This window comes from Aplysia californica, unplaced genomic scaffold (genome assembly GCF_000002075.1).
Source record: "Aplysia californica isolate F4 #8 unplaced genomic scaffold, AplCal3.0 scaffold00031, whole genome shotgun sequence".
NCBI classification, from domain to species: Eukaryota; Metazoa; Mollusca; class Gastropoda; order Aplysiida; family Aplysiidae; genus Aplysia; species Aplysia californica.
In genome coordinates this window covers 464,615-476,831 of record NW_004797301.1, presented here as the reverse complement: position 1 = coordinate 476,831, position 12,217 = coordinate 464,615, and the positions used below count along the sequence as shown (strand labels likewise).

Genomic DNA, 12,217 nt, shown 5'->3' with positions numbered 1-12,217 from the left:
GGGGGGGGTATATATTATAATGTCATTGTTGTAAATCTGCAAATTTCAAAAGTTGAGCATCTTTCATGTTACAGCACTTATATTACCTAATTGTGGTGCAAATGACGTATAATGCCTCCTAGAACAAAAAGCTTTCTTAAAACGTCAAAGTCGTATATCAATTGAATTTCAAACTGTCAGCTGTCAATATTATAGAATCCACAAATTTGTCACCAGCTGCTTTTCAGGGGTACCAAAAATTTGATTTAAATAGGCTTGTGTAGTCTATGGCGGGGCATGAAGCTTTACTTATGCCGTTTGTTTGGTGTCTTTTGAGTGAAAGTTCAAGGTACACTGGTAATGTTCTCGAGCATTTTTCAACAAAGCATGGTGAAATCATATGCGTCATGACGGGATGGAATCAGGCGCTCGTAAATTTTTGGGCATGTGAAGTTATTAGTAACATCATAAAGATAGTTCAGTTGCTTTGGCTTTGACGAACAAAATACACATCTTACTTCTTTATTATAATATTTGCGATGGAGGTGAGGGTTACCTGGTTTCACAGGTGAAACTAGCGAGAAAATGGCTGCTGAAGTTTGGTGACTTTCAAATATCTTGAGAGTCCATGAAAAGTGAACATTTACAATTTTTGTGCCTCTAAGCAAGGATTTTCAGTAAAATCTACACAGAAATGTCTTTTTAAATGGACATTAAAGGTGTTGAGCCGAAATACAAAAATTCGTTAAAAGTTGCCAAACCAGTGGAAGTATGCCAGTTTCTTCGATTTTGTTATTTTGACGAGCGCCTCATGTCAGTATTATGCCTCACTTATATTATACATGTCCACTTAGGTTATTTTCTAGCAACACTTAGAAGTCAGGTTACTGGATTTAGCTGTCTCTTTGCTCTAACAATAAATTTTTGCAGTCTCTTTACTCTAACAAACAATTTTTCCTTAGGTCTGTGATCCCTCACATCCTCCAGAAGAAGCTGTACACATTCCTCAGGCATGCCTTTGACCGTTGGCCTCTTGACTCCTGCTTTAGAATGGTGAGTCGCTGGGCATTGTCACCAGAGTGTGTCCGGGGTTTGTGGGCACTCTGGTGTGGTTTTCTCTTTCTTATGTGCTTTACGTCTATCGTCTTTATCTCTTATGAATCTCATCTATGTTTGTTAGTACTCTCTCTAGTAACACCGTGCTTTTATGACCTATTTGTGTTGCGAGTGTTTTAGTTCCCTTACTAAAAATAATCAACAAAACTGACTTGGGTGTTTTGACCTGTTTGTGTGTGCATATGTGTGTGCGTGTGTGTGTATGTGTGTGTGTGCGTGCGTGCGTGTGTGTATATGTGTGTGTGTGTGTGCGTGTGTGCGTGCGTGCGTGCGTGTATGCATGGGTGCTTGTCAATTCTTGTTCTTGTACCTTTATGTGCCTCTGGTAGGTCCTACTTCCTTTCTTCCCCTCTGTATTATTTCCATCTGTCTATCTTGCTATTTCCCTGCACCAAGCTTGAACTTTGTTGTGTCATTGTGCTCGACTCTCTTTACACCCAATCTAAATTAATCTGTTGTGTTGTGGATGGTTGGCGGGTGCTCTGATGTGGTCTGTTCCTTTCCTATCAAACATCTGTTGTCCTTATCTCTCCTCCATCTTTTTGATGTTTGAAACTGTCTTGTAACACGTGTAGTCTTCAGCACTTATATGACCTTATTGTATTTCAATTGCTCTAAAACACTTAATAAAAAACCCCAAAAAGACAACAACCCAAAATTATCCAAATTGTGTTGATGGGGGTGTAAAAATATCTACAGTTAAGAAACCCTCCCCAAATTCTGTTGTCTGTCCAGGTGTTGGAGACTTGGCTCAGCTACATCCAGCCCTGGCGCTATCTGGACTTTTCCCGACGACTCTGCCCGGACACCCAGCCCTCCGACTCAGAGCAGGGCAAGCAAGTGGACGATAAATGGTGTGTGGAATGATACTTATCATAATCATAATCATACAAATTATAATAATAATAATAATAATGATAATAATAATAATAATAATTAAAAAAATAAAATAATAATTATGATTATTATTATAAAAAAAAAAGAAGAAGAAGAAAAAGAAGAAGAAGAAGAAGAAGAAGAAGAAGAAGAAGAAGAAGAAGAAGAAGAAGGATTAAAATGGTAATGATAATAATGCTTTGCTTAGAATGCATTTGTCTAGTGCTCACTGCTCTTTTTATGGGCCTGAGGCACTGTACAAAGCTATTGAGACTGACTGGTTGTCCTTGGTTTGAATAAACTCTGAGGCACACAAACCCAAACTGAGAGAGTTACCTGCCACTGCTGCTAGGTGTCATGACGCGGTAGAATCGGGCGCTTGTCAATTTTTTGGACATCTAGAGTTAATGGTATCATCTTAAAGCTTGTTCATTTGACCATCTTTTGGGGTCGCATGGTTTCAGATATAAAGTTAAAGAGAAAATGGCTGCCAAAGTTTGATGATTTTCAAAGCTTGAGAGTCCTTGAAAACAGAATATTTACATATGTTGTGCCTTTAATCAATGTTTTTTGGTAAAATCCACCCCGAAACGTTTTTAAATGGACATAAAAGTTGTTGAGCCCCCAAAAAATTAAGAGAAAAAAATGGAGGAAAAATGCAGATATCGTCGATTTCATTATTTTGACGAGTGCTTGATTTCACCACAATGCCTCACATCGTGACCTCAGTGCTTTCTTGTCGTATCTCCATTTTTTTAAACATTGAAATTGTGACTTCTTCTTAAGCTCACTCTTTGTTATGAACTGTTTTCACTGTTTAAAAAAAAATGGAGATACGACAAGAAAGCGCTGAGGTCGCGATATATACATATGCTCATACACACTCATACTCACACACACTTATGCTCTCATGTGTTTTAATGTGTCATTTGTTCTAACATGTGGATATGGGCCCATTCTACAAGATAAGATAGATAAGATAACACTAACTCACACCCTCATGAAGAAAGACAGGTTAGATAAGATAAGATTTTGTTCATCTCCACAAAGTGATATTTGCTATGGCACGGATGATTCTTACCATACCGTACCTTACCTTACCTTACCTTACCTTACCTTACCTTACCTTACCTTACCTTACCTTACCTTCGTTACTTACCTTACTATTTAACTATTAAGAAAGCCAGCATGATCTCTGGATATGATTTTACTAGAATTAATGAAATGTATAAAAAAGATAAACAGCATTAAAACCAGCCCATCACACCCCCTTTCCACACAAATTGTAAGATCATGCAGTGGCAGATATGTACCATTAAATGCAAAGACAGAAAGATACAAAAGAAGTTTGAATGATGCAACTGATGTGATATGTGCATTTTGTCGGCTTTACTTTTCTTTTCATCTTGAATTTTAATGAGTAATATATGAATTAATTTTTATGTATACCTACTTACTGCATGTGTTTTTACAGTCCTGTACAGCCAAGAAAAATTTCCCTCTGGGGCAAAAAATGTATTATTTTATCTTATTACCTTATCTTACTATTCTTACCTTTTGTTACGTTACGTTACCTTACCTTACCTTACCTTACCTTACCCTACCTTACCTTACCTTACCTTACCTTACCTTACCTTACCTTACTTTACCTTACCTTACCTTACCCAACCTTACCATACCTGACCTTACCGTATCTATCTTACCTTACCTTACCTTATCTATCTTATCATATCTTATCTTAGCTTATCTTATCTTGTCTCTCTCTATGCAGTTACGCAAATTTCCCATTTGGCTCTGTCCTCTCGGAGATGGACATTAAACTCGGAGGTCCTGCCTCTTAAATAAGCTAACAGTGTTGATAAACCTCAACCATTTCACCATCTTCTCTCTTTCTCTCTCAATGCAGGTGTGAGTTTGTGGAGGACAACCTGCTGTTCTATACCGTGCTGACGGTGGAGTTCCTGCCACGTGTTCACCGCATGGACCTCACCTCTGCCTACAGCGCCTACATGGTCTACAGGGTGTCCCGAGTGAGTGTCTCTCTTGGGCTTGTAGTATTATACCCAAGTCCGGGCACTCCTAATGGAATTTGGCTTCGATATGGAACGCACCATTTGACTCTATTTGGAACCAAATCAAAGTTGGGGGGGAGAAGTTTTGCAGACACTCGACCATAGCGAGATTGGTGTTTTGGTCTTCGTTTACACGCGCTCATGATGTGCATCAGTGCATCGAAGTTTCTTTTTCTTATAGGGAGCACGGAATGGTGGCCGTGACAGTGCCCAGTGTAGTGTTTGTGTTGTTCTCAAGACGATTCTAATAACTATCGCAAATCTACCCCTCACATGAAAAATTTCTGACTGTCTTGTTAGATAAAGTGAATCGTAACTATAGAAAGTAACAATGTGTTCAGTCTACAATCTATAAAAGTAACCTTTTCATAACTATGACAAGTACTAAAACATAACATGCACAATGTTATATTAATATAATGGCGTCATTTTGATAGGGTTACAGAAAAAAAAGCTTGGTAAAAGAAGGCTACTATTCATTTGTCCCTTTAGGGACATTTGTTTTATGTATGCTTTCTATAGTTACGATTCACTTTCTCCAACTAGACTGTCAGAGATTCTTCAGAGGGGTAGTTTTGCGATAGTTATCAGAATCATCTTGAGAACAACACAAACACTACACTGGGCACTGTCATGTTTTATTTGTTATGGTATGTACAGTTGAACCTGTCCTAGACACCAACCGTGGTTGAGGAGAAGAATTGTTGTCTTAGATGGGTGGTCTTCTTGAGCAGGTGGAGGAAAATGAAGGGGAAAAAAACTAAACCTATACCATTCTGAAGTCCTAACTGGAATTGATTGCGTACTTAGGACTGCTGTTAGGCTATTAAAATGATTTTTTCCTTATGGAGGGAGGGGAGAAGTGGAGGGATAATATTTTTTAAAATCTGTCATGCAATTAAGGATTTACTTGGTTGTCTTGGACAGGTTATTGGGGCTGTTGGTTGATCAAACGTAGCGGTCGCAGTCGTGTTGGACAAGTGATCATTTTGGACAGTGTTATTATATTGAAAAAACGCGAGATGAGAAGTGGTCATTTTGGACAATTGGTCTCTAGAGCATGTTTGACTGTGCATAAACTTCTGGATAATGTGGAATCATTTCTCATTTTTCTTTAATTCCAAGTCTGGTTCAAGTTTCACAGTGCAGTACTCCTTGAGCAGTAGGTCAGGCAGCCTGTACTGTGCAAGGATTAGTAATTTCAATGTACTGGTGTCCTTCAGTGGTAATAACTTGATGTTTTGAATAAAAAATAATTTGGACACTTCAGTAGTAGTGAAAAGGATGATAATTGTTTTCATGTTCTTCTTTTCTCAGATTCTGAATTTGCCAAATCTTCCCAACCTCATTTTTAAAGGTAAGGAGCTGTTTTCATTTTGTTCTTAGGGGTGGCTGGAGGGTGCTATTGGTAGGTTTTATTTCATTACTTATTCTCTATTTCTTTCTGTCTGTCTTATTTTTGTTCCCAGCACCGGATGACTACGATGATTGTTCTAGTTGTGTCATTGTTAGATAAAGGTTTTGATTAATCTTTTGAAAATATTTCAGTATTGGCTGGGTCCTCTCTCTCTCTATTTTTCAGTGTTGTTTCTGTCTGTCTTGCTGTTTTCTCTTGAAGTTGGTATTTCACTAGACTTCCCTTTTGCCTCAAAGGTTTCAATACATTTTGATGTGGCCAGAAATGTAGCGGGTGGTTGGCGGGTGCTCTGGTGTCATTTGCTCTTTCTTTCCTATCAAGCATCTATCCTCCTAATCTCTCTTTTTTTTTGGTGTTTGTTACCGTCTTGTATTCTAACATCTCTAATTTTGGGCTTTTCTTTGATCATTTAGTGTTGCAAGTGCAATAAAAAGTTTACTAAAACAAAAACCAGAGATGTAAAACGTAACAATTTCAATTAACATGAGTCATTTTGCTCCGACAATTAAGGTTGAAGTTTCCAGTCTCCTAAATCTTCTTTACTGTGTGGATGGGGTGTGTGAAGCCTTAACAACACTACTTTAAGACAAAACAAATTAAGATACTTTAAGAAGAAAACCAAAGTAACAGCATGTAGCATTGTAATAATTGGGGCCTATGTAGGTTTAGTGGTTAGACTGTTGGGCGCACAATTGGAAGATCTTGGTTGCGAACTGCATAAGAGGCCCGATGTTGTGTCCTTGGGAAATGTACTTTTCACAAATTTTCATTACTTCACTCAGCTTGGAATGGTTACCCAGCTACACTATATAAACCGAAAAATCTTGTCAGTTTGTTAGTGTTTGAGCGCTTAATTAGCCGGTTGAGCTGTATGCTTCTCTGGAAGCCAAGAATGTCTCTGAGTATTCTAGGGTCGGCTGGGATAATGATGTACGTTGTAAAGTGCATACAACCTGTTCTTAGCTGAGGGTTGTGCTGTGCAAATGCTGTGTATCAATATTATATTATTATTATTATTATTATTATTATTATTATTATTATTATATTTTTGTTGTTGTTATTGTTATTATTATTTTTATTAATATTATTGTTTTTATTTTGACATCATCATTATTATTATCATTATTATTTTATCATCATAATTATTATTATTATCATTATTGCTTTTTTCGCCCCCAGCTGAACAAGAGTATTTTGGTCCCATGTCCCGGCTGTACAAATGCTGCATATCAAATTATATTATTATTATTATTATTATTATTATTATTATTATTATTATTATTATTATTGTTATTATTTTTATTGTTATTGTTGTTATTGTTGTTGTTATTATTATTATTATTATTATTATTATTCTTATTCTTATTCTTATTATTTTGTCATCATCATCATTTTAGTATTATCATTATTATTTTTATCATCGTCATGTTATCATCATCATTATTATCATCATTATTGCTTTTTTCGCCCCCCAGCTGAACAAGAGTTGTTTGGTCCCATGTCCCGGCCCGTTGACCTGGGTGGGAGTTACCTGTCAGGCCACGCCCTCCAAGTGTCTGCCATAGCCCCGCCCTCACAGCTCATAGAACTGGAAGGACCCAACTTTATGTACATGCCCTTCTTCAGCGACGCCATGAAGTACAATGTAGGTCTATCAGATTGTTTTGTTTGAAAGGGAATGATGATTCAGACACAATTTTTACATGAACAATTCTTTTAGATATTGGTTTTTAAAAAAAATGTGGGTGTTTTTACACCACCATTGAAACAATTTAGATTCGTTTAGGAGATAGGCTTTGGTCTCTGCCTGTCAGGGCCAATTCGGGCTGAGAGGGATACAACCTCCCAGCATAAAGACCAAGATTCTCGATAAAAATTTCTTTCCTCTTAGGAATCAAACTCGGGTCTCCTGCGTGTGACAGTGAAGCACCTAACCTCTACCCCACAGATGCTGTGACTGGGAGGGAATGTTAGGGGATATTTTCAAGGGTAAAGAATACCGAATGCATAGTAATACAGTCAAACCTGCTCCAATGACAACCTGTCCAAGACAACCAATTGCTTGTACAAAACACCACTTCCTACTTCCCCGTTGTGTTGTTTTCTGCATGGCAATGGCAATATCTAAGAGGAGAATTTGTCAAAGGTGACCATTTTTTCTTCGACAGTGTGTAGGCATCTAAGACAGGTTTTACGATTTTAAAAAGCAGTAAATCTTATTTGCATACTTGACTAGTACTCTAATTAGAATCCTCTGATTAAAACTTTTTTTTTTTGCCTGTTGTATAAAACTAAAACCCATTTTTTTTCTTGGAATTCCGTTTCCATGGGTCATACAAAGCTTATTGTAAACAGGGTGGCCAGGGAAGTCGGAAATTGGTCGGAAATTCTTGTTTAGGTCGAATAAGTCGGATTTTTGTCGGAAAAATTTTGTTCCGACGGCAATGGTTGGATAAACGTCGGCAATAAAAGGAAATTTGAGGAAATCTTTAAATTGCCTCGGGAAAGACCCGGGAAAATACATAAAAGTTCTCGAATATTTGGAAACCAAATCCGATAACGTCCCTAAGTTCATTTTGTCGGTCGCGATCATTCAGCTTTTCCCGGTCTGAGAGTAAGTTTCATGCGAAAAGGCAGCTATGGCGGCAAGCGGAAGTGTACGAGTGATGCCGAGGCTCGATCGGGAAAATCTAGGTCTACTTTTGCTTTCACTACCACCCTGAAATTTGCCGGTAAAAGTCTGATAATACAACATTGTTGTAACATGCAGTTTGTGCATTAGAAAGGCTGTGTCGCTATGAAAATAAATCAATATTCGTCACTTGTGTAAAAAGAAAAGAAAGTTATACAAGCGTCTTGTCGGGCTCGCCGTCGTGACCGGTCACTGAACCTGCGCATTTGTATGTCACACATATGATGAAAGGGCGTCGAGTGAGTACCGCGAATGTTAGGGTCACTAAAGTTCATTCTAAGTCTGAGCGTTGTGAAGTATAGGACTCCGGGATGGCGGGATTAATAATTTTTTTAAAAAGATACACTCGGGTGGGGTGGGGTGAGGTGGGGGGTTAAAGGCAACACCAGGGGGAAAAACTGAACTTGGTAGCAAATTTTAGCATTTAGCATTTAGAATTTTGATTGCAACGAGAGCTTTCTGCATAGCATGGCGTGTCATTGGATGGGTGATAGTCGTTTGACCATGGAAAAACTCAGCAAGATAGTCTTTGGAGAGTAGAAGATTGACGGCACTTGGCATACTGAAACCCAGGCTAGAAACAGACTTATTTTTCTTATGATTTTTGTGACTATATATGTGTAGACTATTATTAGAGAGAGAGATCTAGACTAGATCCAGCATCATGGGAAAGTGCTACTTCATCAACACTGAGTGGTTGTCCAACCCTAAGTATTCAGAATGATTGATCGAGTATCCAAATGATAACAGCAAGTTTAGATGAAAATTCTGTTCCCAAGTATTTGTCATCCGTCATTCAGGTGTAAAAGCTTTGAACACGCACATGGTACCTCAAAAACACACGAAAGCCCAAAAACTAGCCAGTGTGGTGCCAAGTCTATTCTTAAGGTAACCAAGAACAGAGCAAGTGTTGTGAGAGATACTGAAAGGAGCACCAACAGTAATATAATAGTAATCAACTAGAGCAGTTGTTGACACGAGTCTTCTCATTCAGGAAATGTTTTCAGGCTGAAAAATTATAACTGAGATTTCAGTGTAGTTGCACAAAACGTGGCTACCTTGGAACATTAATTGGGATTGCCCCAGTGATGTAGTCGGCTATCCTAAGATGTGTACGAAATAGCTCCTTCTACGTGATTCTCTTTGATGAGAGCCGTAACACTGACAATGGCAAGAAACAGCTTGACTTATAGTGGTAGGATTTTTTTGGTGTGGTAGGATTTTTAGGAGGAAAATTTCCCTGGCCACCCTGTGTAAATGATGTGAAGTTACCCTGGTTTATTCGCAATATTTCTGGGACATGTTTCTTTTTTTTTTTCCTTTACTCTTACAACAGTAGTAGGAGGACACCACAAGTAGGTCCTACTTCTTTACTTTCCTTTTGTGTGTTTCTTTTTGTAAGTCTGGCTTTTTGTCTGTGCATTTGATGATTATTAATGTGGCGATGAGCTTTTCTGTACTGCTGTAAGCTGACAAAACCCATTTTTTCCCCACAGCAGATTTGTCAAAAACGTTTTTGGTCAGCGTAACCATTTAAAAATAGAGTGAGAGTGGTTCTGAAATTTGAATACTAATTTATTAAAAGAACTAGTCACAGTTTCACTTTTGATTTTTTTCACATAAGTAGAGTAACTGATCAGGTTTTTGATTGAGCAAATAAAAAGTTTTGGCTTTTTGTCCGATTATGGCAGTTCATTCAGCAGTCTCTGACAGGGCCTAGTTCTCAGCTTACAGAAATATTTACTGTGGAACCTGTCCAAGATGACCAGCTGTTGTTGAAAAGAAAATTGGTTGTCTTAGACTGGTGGTCTTCTATGACAGTGTCATTATAAAAAAGAAAAAAATGTAAGGGGGGAAGTAGGAAGTGGTGGTTTGCACAGGTGGTTGTCTTGGAGAGGTGGTAGCTGGAGCAGGTTCAACTATTATTAGTGTCTACTTGGGAGCAACATTCGTGGTACAAAGACAAAACGTGGGTGTTCGGCAGGTACTCTAGAGTGGTTTGCTCCTCTTGTCTTATCAAACATCTATGGTTCCTCTCTCTCCTTTTTCTTTTAGTGTTTTTTACTCTCCTGTGACTCCTCTAACCTTCTTCACTTATATACTTATATGACCTTATTGTGTTGCAAGTGCTTTAAAACTCTTACTGAAACTAAACAAATTAGAAAGACAAAACAAACACCTTTTATTTTAAAATTTATTTTACGATTGTCATGGCTTTTCCCCAGATGATGCGCATTGTGGAACAGCTGACAGAGTCTCTGGACATAGTCAGGAAAAAACAGTCGGCCAGTGTGGCGGACGGGAGAGCGCAGAAGAACGTGGGATTCTTCGCCTCGCTGTTCGGGGCAGGCGGTTCAGGGGAGAGCGACTACAACACCTTGGCTGAGCAGAAACGCTTACCCGGCCATCTGGAGCACGCCATTCACAACTTTTGTGGTGTTTTCTCGGTAAGCTAAACTTTGACGGCGGTGCAGTTCAAACACTTGATGGGTGAATGTTTGATGGGTGCTGTGCTGTGTATTGCTCCTGGTTTTATGATTAAAGATGTATAACCCCCCAGGGCAGTACCACTGACTGTAGTGTCTGTAAGCCATTCTCAAAGGGGGGACATTTCTCGTTCAAGCATAGTAGAATTGTAGAATTGTAAATGGGCTGACTCATGTCACGCTCATAACTGTGCCTGATCTACAACAGGGAACTGCTGCTTTTTCTTTCCTGATCCTTACTATTGTCATTTTCCTCTACTTCTTTTGTATGTTTGCCACTCTCTTGTGACCGGCTATTTCCGAGGTGCCTTGATAGTCGAAGCAGACCTTGTGCTGTTGAAGCTAGAGAGGTGAGCAGTCTAAGTCTGATTCCCTGTAAAGACTTCTCTGTTGACACTCACCCCTTGGCGCTCATATGACCTTATGCAGTTGCGAGCGCCGTAAAACCCTCTACTATAAAAAAATAAAAAATAAAAGATGTATCTTCCTTATCTCTTCCCCTTCTTTTCTTTGTATTTTACTCTCTGGTAACACCCGCTTGTCTTTGGCACTTATATGACCTATTTGTGTTGCAAGCAGGCCGTCCATTAGAAAGGCACTGGGTTTATTTTTTAACTTCAGTTTTGTTATCCTGTATCCATATTCTCAGTGAAAACAAGATAAATAAAGGCATCCGTCATCATCATCGTCATCATTGCCTTACTTATCCTGGATCAGGATATAGGCCACGAACAAACATTTCCCACCTTTCCCTATCCTGGGCTAAAAGGCATCCAAATAAGGGTATATCTGTAGCAGTAGACAGTGTTGCATGAGTTTGGATTGTATTTTTTTGGATAAAGTTATTTATATCTTTTGGAGATAATGCATAAGGCTGAGGAAGAGTATTGTTTATTTTCGGGAGAAGGCAGTGAACATAACAGAAACATATAAGACATGGTGGTTACTTGTTGTTATATGTGTGTGTGTGTAGGTGTTTGTTTATTATACATGTGTGTATATTTATTGTGCATATATGTGTGTTTATGATACATGTGTGTATGTTAATAATACATTTGCATATTTATTTAATGCATGTGTGTTTATTACATGTGTATGTTTGTATGTGCCTCAGTTGCCACGTCCTAGCAGCGTGTCTGTCCCCCCGAACGCATCTATCGCGGACGAGTCTCTTTATTTGGCTGAGGAATCAGGGGGTTTGCCTGAGTGCGTGGAGACTGAGAATGGACTGAAGTTGACTGATGTTGGCCGGAGACAGGTTGGTAGCCATTTACTCACCTTCATCCGAACTTGTAAAGCTTCTTTGCAATTTTAGAGATTTAAAAATGATTTTGGAAGTGTCTACGTACTCCCCGATTGGGGTCTACGTAGTCATGGTGTCTAGGTGGACCCCAAAAATGTTGGATTGTGATTGGCTCGCTGAGCGAGTGGTAGTTTACATTGGTTACAATGCAAGGCTGCTGCTAGGCCTAGCCTACTTACTGATCATCTCGGGTAGTATGTCTTTTTTCTTGGGTGGTATGTCTATCTTGTGTTACTATAATTAATTTATTTTAGCAGAGAGAGAGGGAGGGTGGGA

General features: G+C 38.7%; 1 protein-coding gene across 2 annotated transcripts in view; it reads left to right on the top strand.

Moving 5' to 3' along the window:
• Positions 1–12,217, top strand: part of LOC101849899 (sphingomyelin phosphodiesterase 4) — a 44,192-nt gene that overhangs the window by 26,141 nt on the left and 5,834 nt on the right. For both annotated transcript variants that reach the window (XM_013091273.2, XM_005091491.3), the window contains 7 exons: positions 942–1,032; positions 1,831–1,949; positions 3,878–4,001; positions 5,361–5,400; positions 6,936–7,105; positions 10,378–10,599; positions 11,753–11,896. In XM_013091273.2, coding sequence (XP_012946727.1) covers positions 942–1,032; positions 1,831–1,949; positions 3,878–4,001; positions 5,361–5,400; positions 6,936–7,105; positions 10,378–10,599; positions 11,753–11,896 — 910 coding nt within the window. The remainder of the gene's footprint in view (positions 1–941; positions 1,033–1,830; positions 1,950–3,877; positions 4,002–5,360; positions 5,401–6,935; positions 7,106–10,377; positions 10,600–11,752; positions 11,897–12,217) is intronic.